This window comes from Gopherus evgoodei, chromosome 5 (assembly GCF_007399415.2).
Source record: "Gopherus evgoodei ecotype Sinaloan lineage chromosome 5, rGopEvg1_v1.p, whole genome shotgun sequence".
NCBI lineage: Eukaryota > Metazoa > Chordata > Testudines > Testudinidae > Gopherus > Gopherus evgoodei.
This window is the reverse complement of record NC_044326.1, coordinates 120663684-120680773: the sequence shown is the minus strand read 5'-3', so window position 1 is coordinate 120680773 and position 17090 is coordinate 120663684. Positions and strand designations below refer to the sequence as shown.

Genomic DNA, 17090 nt, shown 5'->3' with positions numbered 1-17090 from the left:
AAAATAGCCAACCTGGCACTTTGTCCAAAATATGGACTTTGTTAGTGGTTTGAGAAAGTTTGATTAACTTAAATCAGCTTTTATTTTCACACTCTTCACATACTGTGGTTCCATCTGCTCTAGTTCAAACAGGAATTATTCCAAGGAAGCCCTTTTGTCTATGTTATACAGGATGTCAGACTAGATTGCAATGGCCTCTTCAGGCCTTACAATATATTCAATGAACCTTGGATGGAAAGAAGGAATGCTGAAATATTGTGGAAAAATAAATCCTTTCTCCTGAAAAACTTGTGAGATTGCCAGCCCAGTTTTCAAGGTTCAGATAGTTGCTTAGTTTTGAGTGAGCAAGTATAAAACACTGGTCATCCTTGGCAGAATCCTGAATATGGAAGAGAAGCCCTATCCTCAGCTACATCCAGAGACAGATCAGCTAAAATTCCTCAGTGGTAACTGTGCTGTAGTTGTATCCTGCAGAAATGCACCTCCTTCTCCAAGTTTTGTTTTTGTTTTTTAATTTTTCATGGAGATCTGAATCCAGATATTAAGCGTGTATTCAAATTATATATATATATATATATATATATATATATATATATATATATATATATATTATATATATATGCATTTTTGCTCCACACAAAAAAACCTCTAACCTGAATAAGCACCATCTGTTAAAATTGGTAACTACAAATTTGGTTTAGCAATCAAGGCCAAATAAAATCCCTTAAATGTTAATAAGTTATTTTAAAAATATCACCACTCTGAGTTATATATAATGTATTGTTGGAGGAGGAGGGGACTAAATGCGTACAGGTAAGAAGATGTTATCAAGGTTGATTTCCATAACCCATGGAACAGGAATGGATTTGGGCACATGTATCTCTAGTTGAAAGGAGAACATTATATAAAACCCAGTCATGCATACTTTTTTTCTGCATTCTTTCAACCAGAAGATCTTACCTTTATTTCCTTATGAACGTATTTTGAGGTATATTAAAAATATGCTGTCACTCATCTTGAAATAAATCAGTTCTAAATCCAGGTTGAACCACTGTATTATGAAAGAAGAATTATTTGCAGGAGCAGAATTGGTATCTAAAAATGAATAAAGAACATTTATTGAGAATTAAATAACAAGATCTCATGATGATATGCCTCATAATTATATTTTTTATCCTTTTTCCTTCCTCCCAAGATTATGAACATAAAGCAAAAAGACCTGTAGTTTATCTGCTTAAACTTCCTGTACATTTTCATGCTAATTTTCCTTTTCTGAACTGGTGATCTCTTCTATGTTGAAGACATGAATGTTTTAAACTTGTTTAAATACAGGAGACACTGCTGTAGAAACAGAGACCCCCTCTGTGGTGGGCGCAACTGCTCAAGGGAAAGAGAGAGGGCAGAACACAGGCTAAGATCCATGAACATTAGTTGATAGAGAGCGATGATGTAGTACTATCATCAGTGCTCCCTGATGTGCCAATGCCGTCATCTTATATGGTTCTCTATCAGTGGGACCTTGGGGCAATGAATGATTTACTTAATATGGCATAAATCATCTTCTCTCTCTACGATAAATGAGAAATTTTCTAGGATAAAAATGTAACATTTGAGAGCATATGAAAAAAAACAATGTGAGTCCATTGTGGTCTCCCTTTGTTACAGGATGGAGAGGCAGAATTTTCTAGATGAACGAACATGAGACTGGGGGTCAGAAATTCCTGAATCGTGGTTTTGCCAGTGACTCACTATGTGGCCTTGGGCAAGTCACTTTACCTCTGTGTGTCTCAATTTCCTCATTTGCTAAGTGGAATTAATACTGTTTACTTAGTGGCCCACTGTAAGGAATGGACATTTACTCCAGTATTCTCTAAACACAGAATGAGAAACACTGCAATCAATTTACTGGTTGTGGCTGGGGGACGTCCAATTTTAATATCATCCTGTGGCATGTTCCTCTATGGCTGAGGGGGCCAAGGGTCAGCCTTCCTTGTTCAATTATCAGTCCCAGCTTCGAAGGGGTCAGGTGAATACTACGGACTGTTGAGTGAGCCAAGCTGAGAGGAGCAGTGGAAAGGCTGCTGTAGTACAGGTAGAGATGTCCCTTGCATATGGCGAATCGGGGTGACCGCCTTGGGCACCACACTTTTGATAAAATTGAGAGTGTCCCGATATTTAGCCCTTTGCTCCACGTTTTGACCTGTGTATGATTGGGACTCCATTTGTCCTGATATTCAGGTGAGGTGGGTGGGCAAGCAGGGTGAGGAGGCAAACGGGAAGGCGAGGGGCAGGCAGGAGGGGGGTGAGGAGGCAGGCAGGTGGGTGGATGGTGAGGAGGAAGGGCAGATGGTGGGAGTGGGGGAGCATGGGATGGATGGCGAGGAGACTATCAGGGAGGCTGATTTGTCCCAGACCCTGCATCCCCCTAGGGATGTCCTTGAGTACAGGAGAAATGAATTGAAAGTGATTGTCCCACCTGAGGGTGAAGATGCTCTTTAAGGTGGGGGCTGAGTAAAACTTAATAGCTACACTGCTATTGAAAAGGTGTAGGGTTGTGGGGGGTGGAGCTCTGAGTGTCCCATGGCATAGTGAGCCTATCTGGATCATTATGCAGTGGTCTGCAAATCTGTCTCTGGCATTTTGTTTTAGAATGGCCCACTCCTTTCCCATAAGATTGGGCCAAGCTTTATCTTGGCCTGTTTTGTAGGGAAGGTGGGAGAGTTAGAGAGTAAGCCAGGGCTGCCCAGAGGATTCAGGGGGTCTGGGGTCTTTGGCAGCGGGGGGCCACCACTGCTGAATTGCCACCAAAGACCTGGCACTTCAGCAGCGGGTCCGGGGTGGAAGGACCCCCCGCCGTGGGTCTTTGGGGCACTTCAGCAGCGGGTCCTGGAGCAGAAGGACCCCCCCCCACCAAATTGCTGCTGAAGACCTGGAGTGGAAGAAACTCCGGGGGCTGGGGCTCCACGAGAATTTTCCGGGGCCCCTGAAGCGAGTGAAGGACCCCGCTCCAGGGGCCCCCAAAACACTCATGGGGGTCCCTGCAGGGCCCAGGACCTGGGGCAAATTGCCTCCCCCAGGCAGCCCTCGAGTGAGCCCACCCAGCTCTGCACTCACCCCGGGCAGCGATAGCTCCTGTCTTGTGGGGCAGGGGCTAGGGGTTGCATAGTGAGCTAAGCCCATGTAGCCTTGCACTATCACCAGGCAATGATGGCTCAATCATGTCCCAAGGTCTTGGCAGGGGCCTGGCTACCCACTCTAGCCTGTTGGCATTTGCTGCTAGAAGCACCCTGCCACAGCATCATTGGGGATTCTCTTTGACTTGAGCATGTATGTGTTGAGTGGGCTGGGGGAGAGGGCAGTTGATATTATTAATCCTGTATTCCTTAAGGCTGGCTTTGTCACACCTCTAATAGAATTGTATACTAATCCATTTGAATTTGACATTTCTACTATATTGAAGAAGGATGTAAAGACACAGGGCTGTTTATGGTGTATTGATGGTAAAAGAATGTAGTTTGATCATATTAGGAATAGATTTGATATCTGCTTTAATATATGACCTCTCAGGTAGTGACAGTAAATTAAAGGAGTCTTGAATGACAAAATGCTTTTAAAGTCCTTTTGTAATCTTTGTACTTAGAGTTAGGGCACAGTACTGGCTGATTTCTTCAACCTTAGGAGGGAATGGAGAAAGGATTTTCAGATGCTTTTGTGCTATAGTTAGTGAAATGAAAAAAACTACCACTGAAGATTTGGATAAGCGGAAAAAAGATTGAATTAAGCTTTTCATTGTCAAAAAAAAGATAATATATAGGGCTCAATCCTTCACTTCTTACAGAGGCAAAATTCCTATTGAAGCCAATGGGAGTTATGCCTGGATAAGGAGTGTGTATAATGTTTTGACACCAGGAAATGGTTTTGTTTTGTTTACGTGGCTATAAACTGTAGAGATGGCTCTCTACCTAAAAAATAATTCAGTCGATGGGAGACTGATGCAGCGAGAATGAACGTTCCAAATAACAAGCCTTTCTCCACTATCTAAATATACATTCAGTTAATCAAAGTTTGTAAGACTAACTGTAGGTGCGAAGGTGCATTTGCCAGCAATATTGACTGGATTACCATCCCATCTCAACACACACATATACTCCATGTATGCATAATTGGGAAAGCAGGAGCCTTGGGGGCTACTGCAATCTTCATGCTTCAATAGTATTCATAATAGAGTGACCTGGAGTGAGCAGATTGCAGGTGCTCTTTCAGACTGTGTGCTAGGAGCAGAATTTAGCCCCATTAAGCAAAAGAATAAATCTTATCATTGAACCATATGTGAAAGGGTTAAGTGCTTTTTTCCCTCCTATTTTGCTTTGTTTCAGTAACACAGTGCACAGTGAAAATTCCCCGTTCTGCAGTATTAGTGAGTCTCCTGATTATTTTTTGGTCATAAAGAGTGCCTAGAAATATAGACATTTGACATGAGAAGGATCCTCAGGGTGATTTCTGTAAGACTGTCTCTGACTGTGATGTGTTTTGTAAAATCATATTTGAGAGACTGTGGGTGCAGGGCATATTTTATTTAAAGGGATGCTGTCGAGTTCATTTAGGCCTAAAATTCAGCAGCACTGAAAGAAACCTTTTTTGCAAAGATTGGTAACCAAAAAATATTTTAAAAAGTTCTAAACTAAAAATAAAGGAAACTTTTTTTGTAATGACACTGGAAATTTTTATCTTGGAAAGAATAGCATTCCTTGCAGGACTTGCACTCTAGGTATCACAATATTTACCCAATGTACGAAAAGAGCACTGGAAAAGTGACTAGAAACAGAGTAAAGAGACATTAACTAGTCTATCTCATTTTTAACCTGACAGTGCCTCTTCCATCCATTCTGGGACCCAGCACAAGTAGTAGGCTATACTTTGGGTATCTACACAGGGGAAGGGATCATTTTCCCCAGCTCCAGTGCTTTAGAGCCACTCTGTGGAGACTACTTTAACATAGTACCCCAATTGCCTCCAAAAAGCCCCCATTATAGAGGGGAGGACAAAAAAACCCATGAAGAAGTATTGAATTCTTTGCCATCATCTCTGCCCTTCTTCACTTGTTCATTTGTGCTCTGGTATGCAGGGAAGCCCCGGAGAGCTGAACTCCATGATATTCAGGAGTCAGTGCAGAGCCAGCACTAGGCATAAGCAGACTAAACAATTGCTTAGGACCCCAGGCAGCTAAAGTGGTTACCCCATTCACTTTTTTAGTATGTGTTGTGTTTGTGTATGTGGGGAGAAATATTCCTGCTTAGGGCTCCCAATGGGGATATGTGCATCCCTGGATAACCCCATGGAAATCCGTCTCCACTTTACACAGCAGAGCCACGCTTTTCCTGGTGCAGAAGGACCTCCATGTCTGTGAAGCAGGATACTGAAATAATTCTGATGGATAAATCTAGTGATGTGAAGTATGGAATAACCCTTTCCTTCAATCTTTTATTGTCATTTCTTGGATGGTATATTATTTTGACATACACAGTTACTTTCTTTTGATGCTTTTAGAAGTAATCTTGAATATTACTAAATATTACATGGTAAACGTATTAATTGTATATGAAAAAGGCTATCCATGTCCATGATCTCCCATACCATCTTTTGGCTACATTGGTAAGATTTATAAGGGCTAGACCGTGACATCCTTATTCACGTTGAATATTGCCTTATGCCATAAATAGTTATATTGAAGTCAATGGGAATATTTATAGAGTAGTGTAAGGGGATGACAATCTGATCTAATAGATCTGATAACAAAATATGTCTGCCATAATAATACTTTAAAGGTCAAATTTTTCACATGTGGGTTCTTCATTTGTGTCCTGACCTGCTGTGTGCACAAAATCTGCACACAAAATGAGTAATTGCACAACTAAAGTACTACATATGCACCTGTAAATACCTATTGTGTATTTTCCTGCACAATTCTATTTTGCATGTATGAATACAGGGTAACTGCACATGTAGTTTTGGCAGTCTCAAATTAAGCATTTAAAAAATTGTCCCTGATTTGTGCTCTAGGGAATTATGTTACAAGCTGGTGTTGCTGACTGGCTCTGGCTCTCAACTCAATTAGAAAGACAAAATAAACTTTATTTCACAGAATAATGCTTCAGAATTATAGCCCAAATAATTATTTATTCTTTTTTATTGATTGCATTAACATTCATCATAAGTACCTTTGGTATTCACGTGGATGTCATTAGTGTAATATTCAGAACTTCTACTGTAACTCAGCCTTCATTGACTGGGCTGTTAGTTACAAGGTGTTACTTTTTGCATGAATGTGGTTTTCCAAAAAGTGGGGAGGGAAAACTTGCAGAAATTATGCCCTAAGTTTTGAAAGCAGCATTCTATTTATATAACTCTGGGGCTTTGTTTTGTTTTTGTTTTTTGTTGAAACACTAAAATAGAAAAGTTAGATCACATATGTGTGCATTTCTTGTATAACCCAAGAGCCATTCAGTTTTGGGTACTTTCTGGACAAGCTAATGTGCATAACTGTATTCAGTTGCCTTTAAAAGTTGACAGCTAGTCTGAGCTGTTATTCTGCAAGTTCTGCATCTTATTCCCAGAATGGGCATGCTGGACTTTGGAAAGTGTTTATCTCCCCAGAAAATCCAGTTACTTTGATAGTTGGGTTTAGTTTGTAACAGTCTTCCAAAGGCTATATTTATAGAATAAGTTTATGTTCTAACTGAGTTTCACTTCCAGGACAGAGGAAGGAACAGTCTTACTGCTCTTGGTAGTGATAATAGGTAAGGCAGTTTGAAATGAATAGACAAGCCTCCTAACTTTTTTATAGATTTTAGATTGGACTGTTTTATAGTAGACAAGATTATTGAATTTACAAAAGGCTAATTTTTTTTACTTCATTGAAGTTCTTGCATGCCAGCTCCCAGTATTTATTTGTTTCAGCAGAAAAATAAGCATGAGCACTGAACTGCCCTTGTCATCTTGAATATCACTGTGTTTTCTTACAGCATGCGACCTTATGAACCAAGGCATCCTGGCCCTTGTCAGCTCCATTGGCTGTACGTCGGCGGGATCCTTGCAGTCCCTGGCAGATGCCATGCACATCCCTCACCTCTTCATCCAGCGTTCAACAGCTGGGACTCCAAGAAGTGGCTGTGGCCTCACCAGGAGCAATCGAAATGATGACTACACACTGTCTGTCCGCCCACCCGTCTATGTAAATGATGTTATATTGAGGGTAGTCATGGAATATGCCTGGCAGAAGTTCATTATTTTCTATGATAACGAGTATGGTAAGTGTTTATTTAATGGGGTGATTGTTATCAGATCCTAATTATATTAAAAGCAATTGCATTAAATCTTTAAGATCTTCCACTACATTACATTTTGCATATAAGCATTTATGGCTATGTTAAGATTCCACGTAACCCCAGAAAAATCTATTTCTAAAAGCCATCAATTTTTATGGCTTTGTTTGATAATTCCTTTGATAAAGTTAAATGCAGAATTTACCTAGCCTTCTATCTTGTGGTGTTTATGAAGTGTAAACGATTTTAATGAGTTTTGTTGTTTGCCAGTGTTTGCAAATAGATTACGACAATTCATCAAACTATATGATTTCACACTCCTAGAATTTTGTCAAGAGGCAAATTTTTTGTGTGTACTGGAGTCTTTTGTGGGGTAGGAATTTGAAATAGCAATGTAAGCAAGAAACAAACTTTAATGGGAATGGGCTGGTTTGGGTGAATGCAGGACCCCCAGGTAAACTTATTGAGTAGAGATATCAAATTAGATACTTGGGTTGGGGGTGAGGAGGGCAGAAAGGAGAGGCATTATTTTTAAAAACCTTTGAGTGCATTTAGTGCTTATGAGAAGCACAGTCCTGTATCAATAGAAGTAGTACAACACAGACAGTGCAAATTAGCCCATTCTGTCCAACTGTGTGTTTCAATCAGTTTCTGGAGGCATCACTTCTCAGGTTTCCTGAGAGTAGGGCTAGACGTGTTATAGTTGATACATTATCGGAGTAATTTCACCATTTTTTCTGTTAATGAATTGTTTTAAAACCAAACCTGCTTTTTGCAGAAGTATTTACAGTTAGTTTGGATGAACATTTAACAACTTATTATCAAACTTAAGTCTTCAGGTTCTGAATGGTTCAATTCAGCTATATGCTGTTCATATTTAATGGTGTCTGACTGGTCACCCAAGTAATATGCTGTCGAATTTGTTGTCTGATTAAATAATTTTTAAAATTAGGAAAATATTGAATGATGAATAGCAAATAATCATTATTTATAATAAAATAGCTAGAGAACCCCATTGTAATAGGTACTGTACACACACACACAAATACACAGTCATGGCTCCAAAGAGTTTTTGCTGATGACTATTATAGTCCACAAATTAAAATGCATGTTCACATCTAAACATAAGTATGCTCATGAAGAAGAACCATCCCCAAAATGTTCATGTAAGCAAAAAATCTATTTACACAGATATTCATGAATAAAAAAGGGAAGAAACATTACAGTTAACTAGTAGTTGAGAATAAGAAAGAATGTTCACACTGTTTTTGCAGCATTCCATTTGTTCTATTTGAGAGGGTATTTCAGACTCCATGTCCTTTTATGTCTTTAGTCTCTGTTTCAAAATTCCACTGTGATGACAGTTTTATAATGTGGAGGTCTGTCCACTAGCAATAGGTTTGAGATTAATTCATTCTGTGCCCTGTCACTTCCAGACATAAAATTAGGCAGGAGCCTCTTTACCAGACATAAAGTGAGCCACTGGGAGACCAGAGACCTAAGCCTGTGGTTGGCAGAAGAACCAGCAAGCAATGTCCCTCTACTGTCCTCAGAGTGGCTCTGACCTGTTTGGGATTTCTCATGGGAACACAGGAATTACTAGTTCAGTATCCTGTCTCTGGCAGCGGTTAGTACTAAGTTAGACGAAAGTTCAAGAAGCTCTGTAGGAGGCAGATTTGGAATAATCTGCCACCCAAGGTTATCTCCTCCTAACCGCCAATAGTCAGAGATTGTCTTTAACTCTGAAGTTTGAGATTTTATGTCCCTTCTAGTTTTTTAAACATATATTCTACTATAACTCTGAATAGTCTTGTTATCTATATACATGTCCAATCCCTCTTTGAATCTTGCTAAATGCTTGGTTTCAACATCACATGGCAGTGAGTTCTACATTCTAACGATTAGTTTTGTGAATAAGTTATTCCTTCTATAAGTTCTGAATATACAAATTCATCGTCCCCTTGTTCTTGCATTATCAGATGAGAACAGAATTTCTAGATGCAGCTTTTCTAGACAGTTTATTATTTGCATACGTTTGCCATATCCCTTCTTATTTGTCTCCTCACTAAAAGTAAACGGTCCCACTCTTTTCAATCTTTTTTTCTTATCAGAGTTTTTTCCATGCCTCTAATCATTCTTGTGGCTCATATCTGAACCTCCACCAATTCTACAGTAGCCTCTTTCTGATAGTGTGACCAGTCTTGAGCACAGTATTGCAGATGAGGGGAAAGTACTGATTTATAGAATATCATTATAATCAGAGGAGTAACCATGTAACCATGTTAGTCTGTATCCACAAAAACAAGGAGTCCGGTGGCACCTTAAAGACTAACAGATTTATTTGGGCATGTGGGGTTTTTAGTCTTTAAGGTGCCACCAGACTCCTAATTGTTTTTGTAGATTTAAACAGGAAACTGTCCCAGGGCCTCCCAGAGTGGGGGACAAGTGGGGCAATTTGCCCCAGGCCCTGCAGAGGCCCCGCGAGCCCTGGCCCGGCAGTGGTCTGGGTCTTCGGAGGCATTTCGGCAGCGGGGGGCCCTTCAGTGCTACCGAAGATGTGGAGCGACTGAAGGGCCCGCCAGCTGCCGAAATGCTGCTGAAGACCCGGACCGCTGCTGGGTAAGTACAAGCGTCACAGCTCCCCCACTTTGCCCCAGGCCGCCTGAATCCTCTGGGTGGCCCTAAACTGTCACCTTATTTGCATATTCCCCTCCTGGTGACACACACAACCTGCTCACTTAATGAGCCCAATTTACCTGCCTTGGGATTCAGAACATGGTCCAAGGAAGCAAGGAAGGATCACTCAGGGGTCAGGGTGCTCACCTGGGACCCGGCATGCCCAGGCTCAGTTCCCTGTTCTGTCCCAGGCTTCCTGTGTCACTCGGGGAAAGTCACCGGGGACTGCAGTTTTCCAAATATTGAGGCATTAACAGGGATTTTCTGAAGCACCAAGGTACCCAACTCCCATAAGTGTACCTCAGTTCTCAGGCTGTGAAATGGGGATAAGGGAATTTTCCTACCTCACCGGGGTGTAGTGAGGATAGATGCAGTAAAAAATGAGATGCTCAGATATTATGGTGCCTGGGGGACATATGTATCTAAGGCAAAAAAAATCTATTACTGTGGATGTGATGAAAAGATCACTGACATGAGTGGAATGAGTGCCTCTCTTGCCTTCATTTGGCCTTGGATCATTCCCCGATGCAGCAATTAATAGATATGCCTTCTATGACAAAACTGCTGGTTTGGTTATGTGATTAATGTGAGTAAAATTGTCTAGTGCAAGAAAAGCATCTTAAATCCTTGTAGGGCCTGATGAAAATGGAGTTGTAATAGCCTTTCAAACCATCCCATTGAGTACAGTGTGGATTGTGTCAGGCCCTGCGTTCATAACTCCGAAGCAGCAAAGTTATGTGGTGTTGCTTGAAATGTCAATTGTAAATGTCTTCACAAGAGGAAATGGAGTTATCTCCAAGCAGAAGCTAATTATAATGACGAGGATGCTTCCCTCATAGCATCAACAATTGTGATTGAAGCAGAAAACACTGAGAGCAATCAGATTTGTAGAAGAGTCCCGGGCAGATTCATAGGTATGGATAAAATACCCAAACTGAGTTATTTAATAGGCAGCAGGTTTGAAACAAAGAAAAGGAAGTGTTTCTTCACAAAATCCGCAGCCAACTTGTGGAGCTCTTTGCCAGAGGATCTTGTGCAGCCCAAGACTGTAGAAGGGTTCAAAAAAGAACTAGCTAAATCCATGGAGGTTGGTCCATCAATGACTGTTAGCTAGGATGGGTAAGGATGATGTCCCTAGCCTCTGTTTGCCAGAAGCTAGGAATGAGCGACAGGGATGGATCACTTGATGATTGCCTGTTCTGTTCATTCCCTCTGGGGCACCTGGCATTTTCCACTGTTGGAAGACAAAACACTGGGCTAGATAGACCATTGGTGTGACCCAGTATGGCCATTCTTATGATTATAGTGAGATCCTTGACAGAATTAAGAAATGAAGGATTTTGCCGAATATTAGTAAGGTCATAGACCTCAGCCTATCAAAGACTCATTATCATTTCTGCATGAGCTGGGCGAGATAATCCCAGTGCAGATCATGATGATAGTAGTTCCTGACTCCTGTATGGGTTTTAATCAATAGATTTCAGAGCACTGTACAAAGGAGGTAAGCAGCAATATCCCCATTTTTTTGCACACGGGAAAATTGAGGGACATGGAAATGAAGTGACTTCCCCAAGATCACCCGGCAAATAAGTGGCACAACAAGTGGAAATAAATTCCCAGCCATGCTGACGCTATGGGAAAGCGGTCTACACAAATACAGGCAAGTCGCATCTTAGGCGCATTTAACATATGCGAATTCAGCTTTGTGTGGTCAGCAAAAACAGGGAAAAAAGAAAAACAACAATATAAAAACTGCCCGCCATTCAACTCAATGAGTGTTCCACTATACGCGGTTTTCGCTTTACACGCTAACTGCAGAATGGAACCCTTGCATAAGATGACACTTGCCTGTACCTGCAATGCACAGTACAGTAAAGGGCAGCTAAACGCAGTAGACCAGCACTCTAAACTGATTGAATATTTTCCCCTCTGTTTTAGGTTGGATTCTGTTCTCAGTTACTCAGTATAAATATGGAACAATTCAATTTAGTTCAGGGAATTGATTCCACATTTATGGCAGTGTAACTGAGAGCAGAATTGTTTAACTCTTTTCAAATCCAGTCTCTTCACCTTTAACACATTCCGAAATTATCTGAGTGCTATTTTTCTGTGTACGTCATGTTTGTTTCTGTGTCTATATGTCCATGTGAGTGAGTAAAGGTGTTTACTTTTTCTTTATTGGAAAAGAACCAGTTTTCCTAGTTATTTAATTTCACAATTTATAAAGAAACACTTTACTCATATCTCTGAAATTATTTCCAGTAATACTCCTGCTGAATGAAAGAGAATATGCCTTTGGTATTTACAATAAATCTTGCTACAGAAGGACTGGGCTCGAATCCAAAATAAATATCATGCTAATCCAAATATCTTGTGCCTCGAAAAAGGACTGCACAATTTGCATATCCATTTATTGGTGTCATAGGTTTTAAGTTCAACAAACTGGAAATGCTTTTCACTTTTATCTTGCCTATCAGTGATTACCTTTCATTAGCAGTGAGAGTGAGCATCATTTATGTTTAGAGTTAAGTACTTCTGCAGGTCAGAAGTGTTCATTTACAGTGTGTTCTGCTTTGTAAAATATCCCAAATTCTTTCTGAACATAAATGGACCTATCTATTCAACTTATTAAGAGGGAGAGAAAAGTGCATTTTTCTAAAGCTATTATATTCAGTTGATAGAAGCCTGCAGTCTATTTAAAACTCCCTTACCAACAAAGAAAATGGAAGTATTTGAAAGAAGCAATTGCTCCCTATAAGCCCTAATTAACTGAGTGAAAGGGAAGTTATACAGAAGCCTCACTTTGAAACCACTGATATTTAATTTAAAATGATAGAGATTTTTAAAAATTAAATTTTAAATGAATTTTCTTGAAAAAATTTAAAAATGAACTAATCATAATTAAAACAGAGTTTCATTGTAAACTTTGTGGCATAGCAAATTTGAGCTACTCCAGTGAAAAAGTTTAATAAGTAACTGTAAGTCTTAGTTGATGACTATTGTTCTGCTAATAGCTAATGAGTATAGCTGGTCAGGAATGCCAGTTTGTGGAAACTGAATCATTTTGCAGGAGTATATCAGTTTTGATTAAACAGGTTTCTCAGATCCTAGATGGAATTTCTTCTGTTTGTGTGGCTCATCCAGTAGCTCAGTGTATGACCCATTCTATAGCTAAAACATTTACCTGGGAAGTTCTGCCTGATTCAGGGCAGGGATCTGAATCTTTCACATCACAGGTGAGCACCCTAACCATCAGGCTATTAGCTATTCTGGAGCAAGTTTCTCTTTCTCCTGGCGAGTTGGAGCAGTTCCACTTTGTACAAATAATTAAATAGTCTCTTTCTCTGGCCCAATAAATGACTCCTAGTGGTTAAGGCGTTCACCTTGCTCATGTCCCCTTTGAGCTAGGAGAGAAGGGCTTAACATCCAGATGCGAAGTGTCCTAACAAACTTGGGTAGCAAACGGGAGTTTGAGAGGGAGGGATGGCGATTGCCTGCTGAAAGAGAGAGCACTAAATTTTGGAGTGAGCTTGTTTGTATTTTTGTTTTTTTCTTTTGCCTTGGTTAAAGTTTACAGTGTGACCTGTTGGGGACTGTGTGTTTGGGAACTAGATGGGAGTCGGGGCCAGAGAACTGCTAGCTTAGTGTGCTTCAGAAGACAGGATTAGAATTTAAAATGATCTCGAAAAACTGGAGAACTAAATAAATAGGATGAAATTCAGTAAGAACATATGCAAAATGCTACATTTAGGAAGGAACAATCAACTTCACAAATACAAAACAAGAAATGACTGCCTAGGAAGGAGTACTGCAGAAAAGTATCTGAGGTTATAGTGAATCACAAACTTAATAAGTCAACTATATAATGTTGCAAAAATGAAAATAATTTTTAAATGTATTAGGAGTGTTGTAAGCAAGACATGAGAATTAATTCTTCCAGTCTACTCAACATTGATAAGGCCTCAACTGGAGTATTGTGTCCAGTTCTGGGCACCACATTTCGGGAAACGTGGATAAATTGGAGAAAGTCCAGAGGAGAGCAGCAAACATGATATAAGTTCTAGAAAACGTGACTATTGAGGAAAGATTGAAAAAACTGGATTCAGTTAGTCTGGAGAAGAGAAGACGTGGGTGTGTGTGTGACACAGCAGTCTTCAAGTATGTAAAAGGTGATTACAAAGAGCAGGGTGATAAATTGTTCTGCTTATCCACTGAGGACAGGGCAAGAAGTAATGGGCTTAAATTGCAGCAAGGGAAATTTAGGTTAGACATTAGGAAAACTTCCTAACTGTAAGGGCAGTTAAACATCGGGACAATTTACCAGAGATTGTAGAATCCCCATCATTGGGGATTTTAAAAAACAGTTTAGACAACCCCATCAGGTATGGTCTCGATAACACTTAGTCCAGGGGACTGGATAAGATGACATGTTGAAGTCCCTTCCAGTCCTACATTTCTGTGTTTCTATGGGAGGTGCAGAGGCTTGAGACTGGGTCTTCCACATTGTAGGTGAAACCCCAGTGGTGAGGATAATCTAACCCAGGATGTTAGAGACCCAGGTTACGTTCCTGCTCTGAATCAGACACAGCAGGGACATGAACCTGGCTCACCCACTTCTCAGGTGAGTTCTATCATCAGTGGACTATTGGCTATTCTAGGGTGGATGAGAGAATTCACTCTGCATCTTTTTTTGAGGGGGGAGGCAGGGGGTATATGAAAAATTTCAAAAGGTCTTGGGACAGCAAAGCCATTTCCCACCCAGCTATACTAATGAGGGACTGGCATGTTTAGGCTATACTGATGCATACTTGGTGTGAGTAGGGGAGGAGGAAAGAGAACTTCTAAACCAAATCTGACTCACTTTTCATTTTCTCTCTTTCACTTATATGTATTTTGCTAAGTGCATAGAGAACAGTGATAGCACCTGGATTAAGGTCTCAGATACTGAAGTCTTCTGCTAGTTAAAATAAGAGGTTTTTCTCTCTCATGACCCAGATTCTCCTATAAGATCCTACAGTTTACCACTTCTGCTACATAATTACAGTACTACTGTGTTTGCCTACCTCAGAACTCTGATGTTAAACACAGAGTCTGCTGACATCAAAGGAATACCAGGATTACCAAGTATGTTTGGCAAGGCAAGAAGCAGTGCCTGTTGCCTTTACCTGGTATTTTCTTCAGCAATAAGATGTTTTCATAATTCTCCATGTGATTCTGTGCCATCTGTCAGTAAATCAGGAGTAACTCAACTCAGCTGAAGTAAATGCAAGTTAAAACAAGTGAAAGCAAGATCAGCCCCTTTTAATCATCATGTCTCTGTTGTCATTTTTGATTTAATGAATTCTGCATTATGGGCCAGATCGAACTCCCACTGAAATCAATGGAAACATTGCCTTTGAGTTCAGTGCAAGTTGCAATAGGGGCCTAAGAAAAGTTGATGAGCTGTGGGGGAGGGGGCACAAGTGAGAACTGACTTTGGCCATAATTATCTTTTAATAAGACATTAGTTATTTCAAAGCCGGATACTGTCATTTCTGCAAACGTCAGTCAGGATGGTTTTTTGCACTGCTAAGGAATAGAGCTATGTGACGTGTTTACAACAAAATCATGTTGTAAATGGGCACCTTGAACAACTTGCTGTAAAAAACACTATCCACAGAGTCTGTAAAGTGCAAATCCATCCCCTTTTTGGAGTTTGGCTTTATTAATAAAGTAAACAACAATGAGGTAAAGCATCAGCTCATATTTTCCCCTCAGGCTTGACTGCTCCTAGAGTTCCTTGCTCAAGTCCGTTCATCCCACATCCTACATCCCACATCCTAGATCCTCTATCACAGACAGTCACTTTCACCTCCCTTATATCTAATGGATCACTTCCTCCTGTGAGCCAGCAGATACCACTTAACCCTTTCACAAGCAGTCAACACCTGCTACAAGGTCAGGCCAGTGGGGACACAGGGTGTGTTTCAGGCAACTTCTTTAATTTTGGGAATTGTTAAAAGCTGTCAGCTCAGTCCAGATTTAGCTAAACTTTTGCAAAAGTTTGTAAAATTAGGCCCATTTTCTTTAGGACCTGTCTAATTTGTGATTTAAAGTTGAAACCATACACAATTTAGTTATTGGGCACAGCAAATACGAATCATAAATACTCTGACTTGTATAAAGATACCACTAATCGTATGCATATGGATAATCACCAATCCCCAAATATTAGTATGAAGGAAAAAACCCTTTCATGTGAATGTTTGCAAAAACTGTATTAAAAAGGGAAATAGTTTGAATGGTCATTCCTAATCATAGCAAATGTCTGTCAATGTTGCTTTTTTGCAGTATTCAATAAGCTTCAATAATTAGATGACTTGATTAGACTGTCTTTTATAGTGTATTGCTGATTTCATCAACAGTTGTTTTAACAAATGGGAAGAGACAAGCTTTTAGGAGGTGTTGCCTCCTTTACAGGCAGCTAACTATACATTCTATTTTCTAAGAGCACATTTGAAATCAGATACTTTCCCAAGGAAGTAAATTCTTTATCAAAAACCCAATCAATCATTTTGAAAACTAAATTGTGGGTTTTGTGCCATTTTAAATCTAGGTATCTCTACAGGTCTAAGGTAAAAAGACTAAATATTTTCAGACAGAAAAAAGTTTCTTTTTTTTAATGTGGTGTTGGTACCAAAGCAGACAGATGAATTCTCTAGTTCTCTGGAAAAGTGAAGGGAGTAGGACTGTTCCTGAGGGAATACATTTAGTCTTATTTTCTATTCTTTTATACTGGCTAGCATGAAGTTGAAAATCCTCTGGCATTTGTACACAGTAAAAAATGGCTAAAAATCACTTTTCTGTAGAGTGTCCAGTTCCAGCCCTCTGTTTTTCAAACTAACTTTTCTGCGAAAGAAAGATACAAGCACTCATCACTAATGCACATAATAGTTATTCCTCTGAAAGCTAATAGCAAATTCTTACTGGCTCTTGGAATGTGTAAATAACCAAAGATGTATTAAGCATTTAAATGTATTTGAAAGTTCCTTGTTAGTACATTTTTTACAGAAGAGTAGATCAGGCTATTAGATTTTTAGCACAGGGTCTGCT

The 17090-nt window shown here is 39.9% G+C and overlaps 1 protein-coding gene across 1 annotated transcript in view; it reads left to right on the top strand.

Annotated features, from left to right (window-relative positions):
• Window positions 1-17090, top strand: part of GRID2 (glutamate ionotropic receptor delta type subunit 2) — a 1091344-nt gene that overhangs the window by 582709 nt on the left and 491545 nt on the right. The window contains exon 3 of the mRNA XM_030564822.1: window positions 7023-7307. Coding sequence (XP_030420682.1) covers window positions 7023-7307 — 285 coding nt within the window. The remainder of the gene's footprint in view (window positions 1-7022; window positions 7308-17090) is intronic.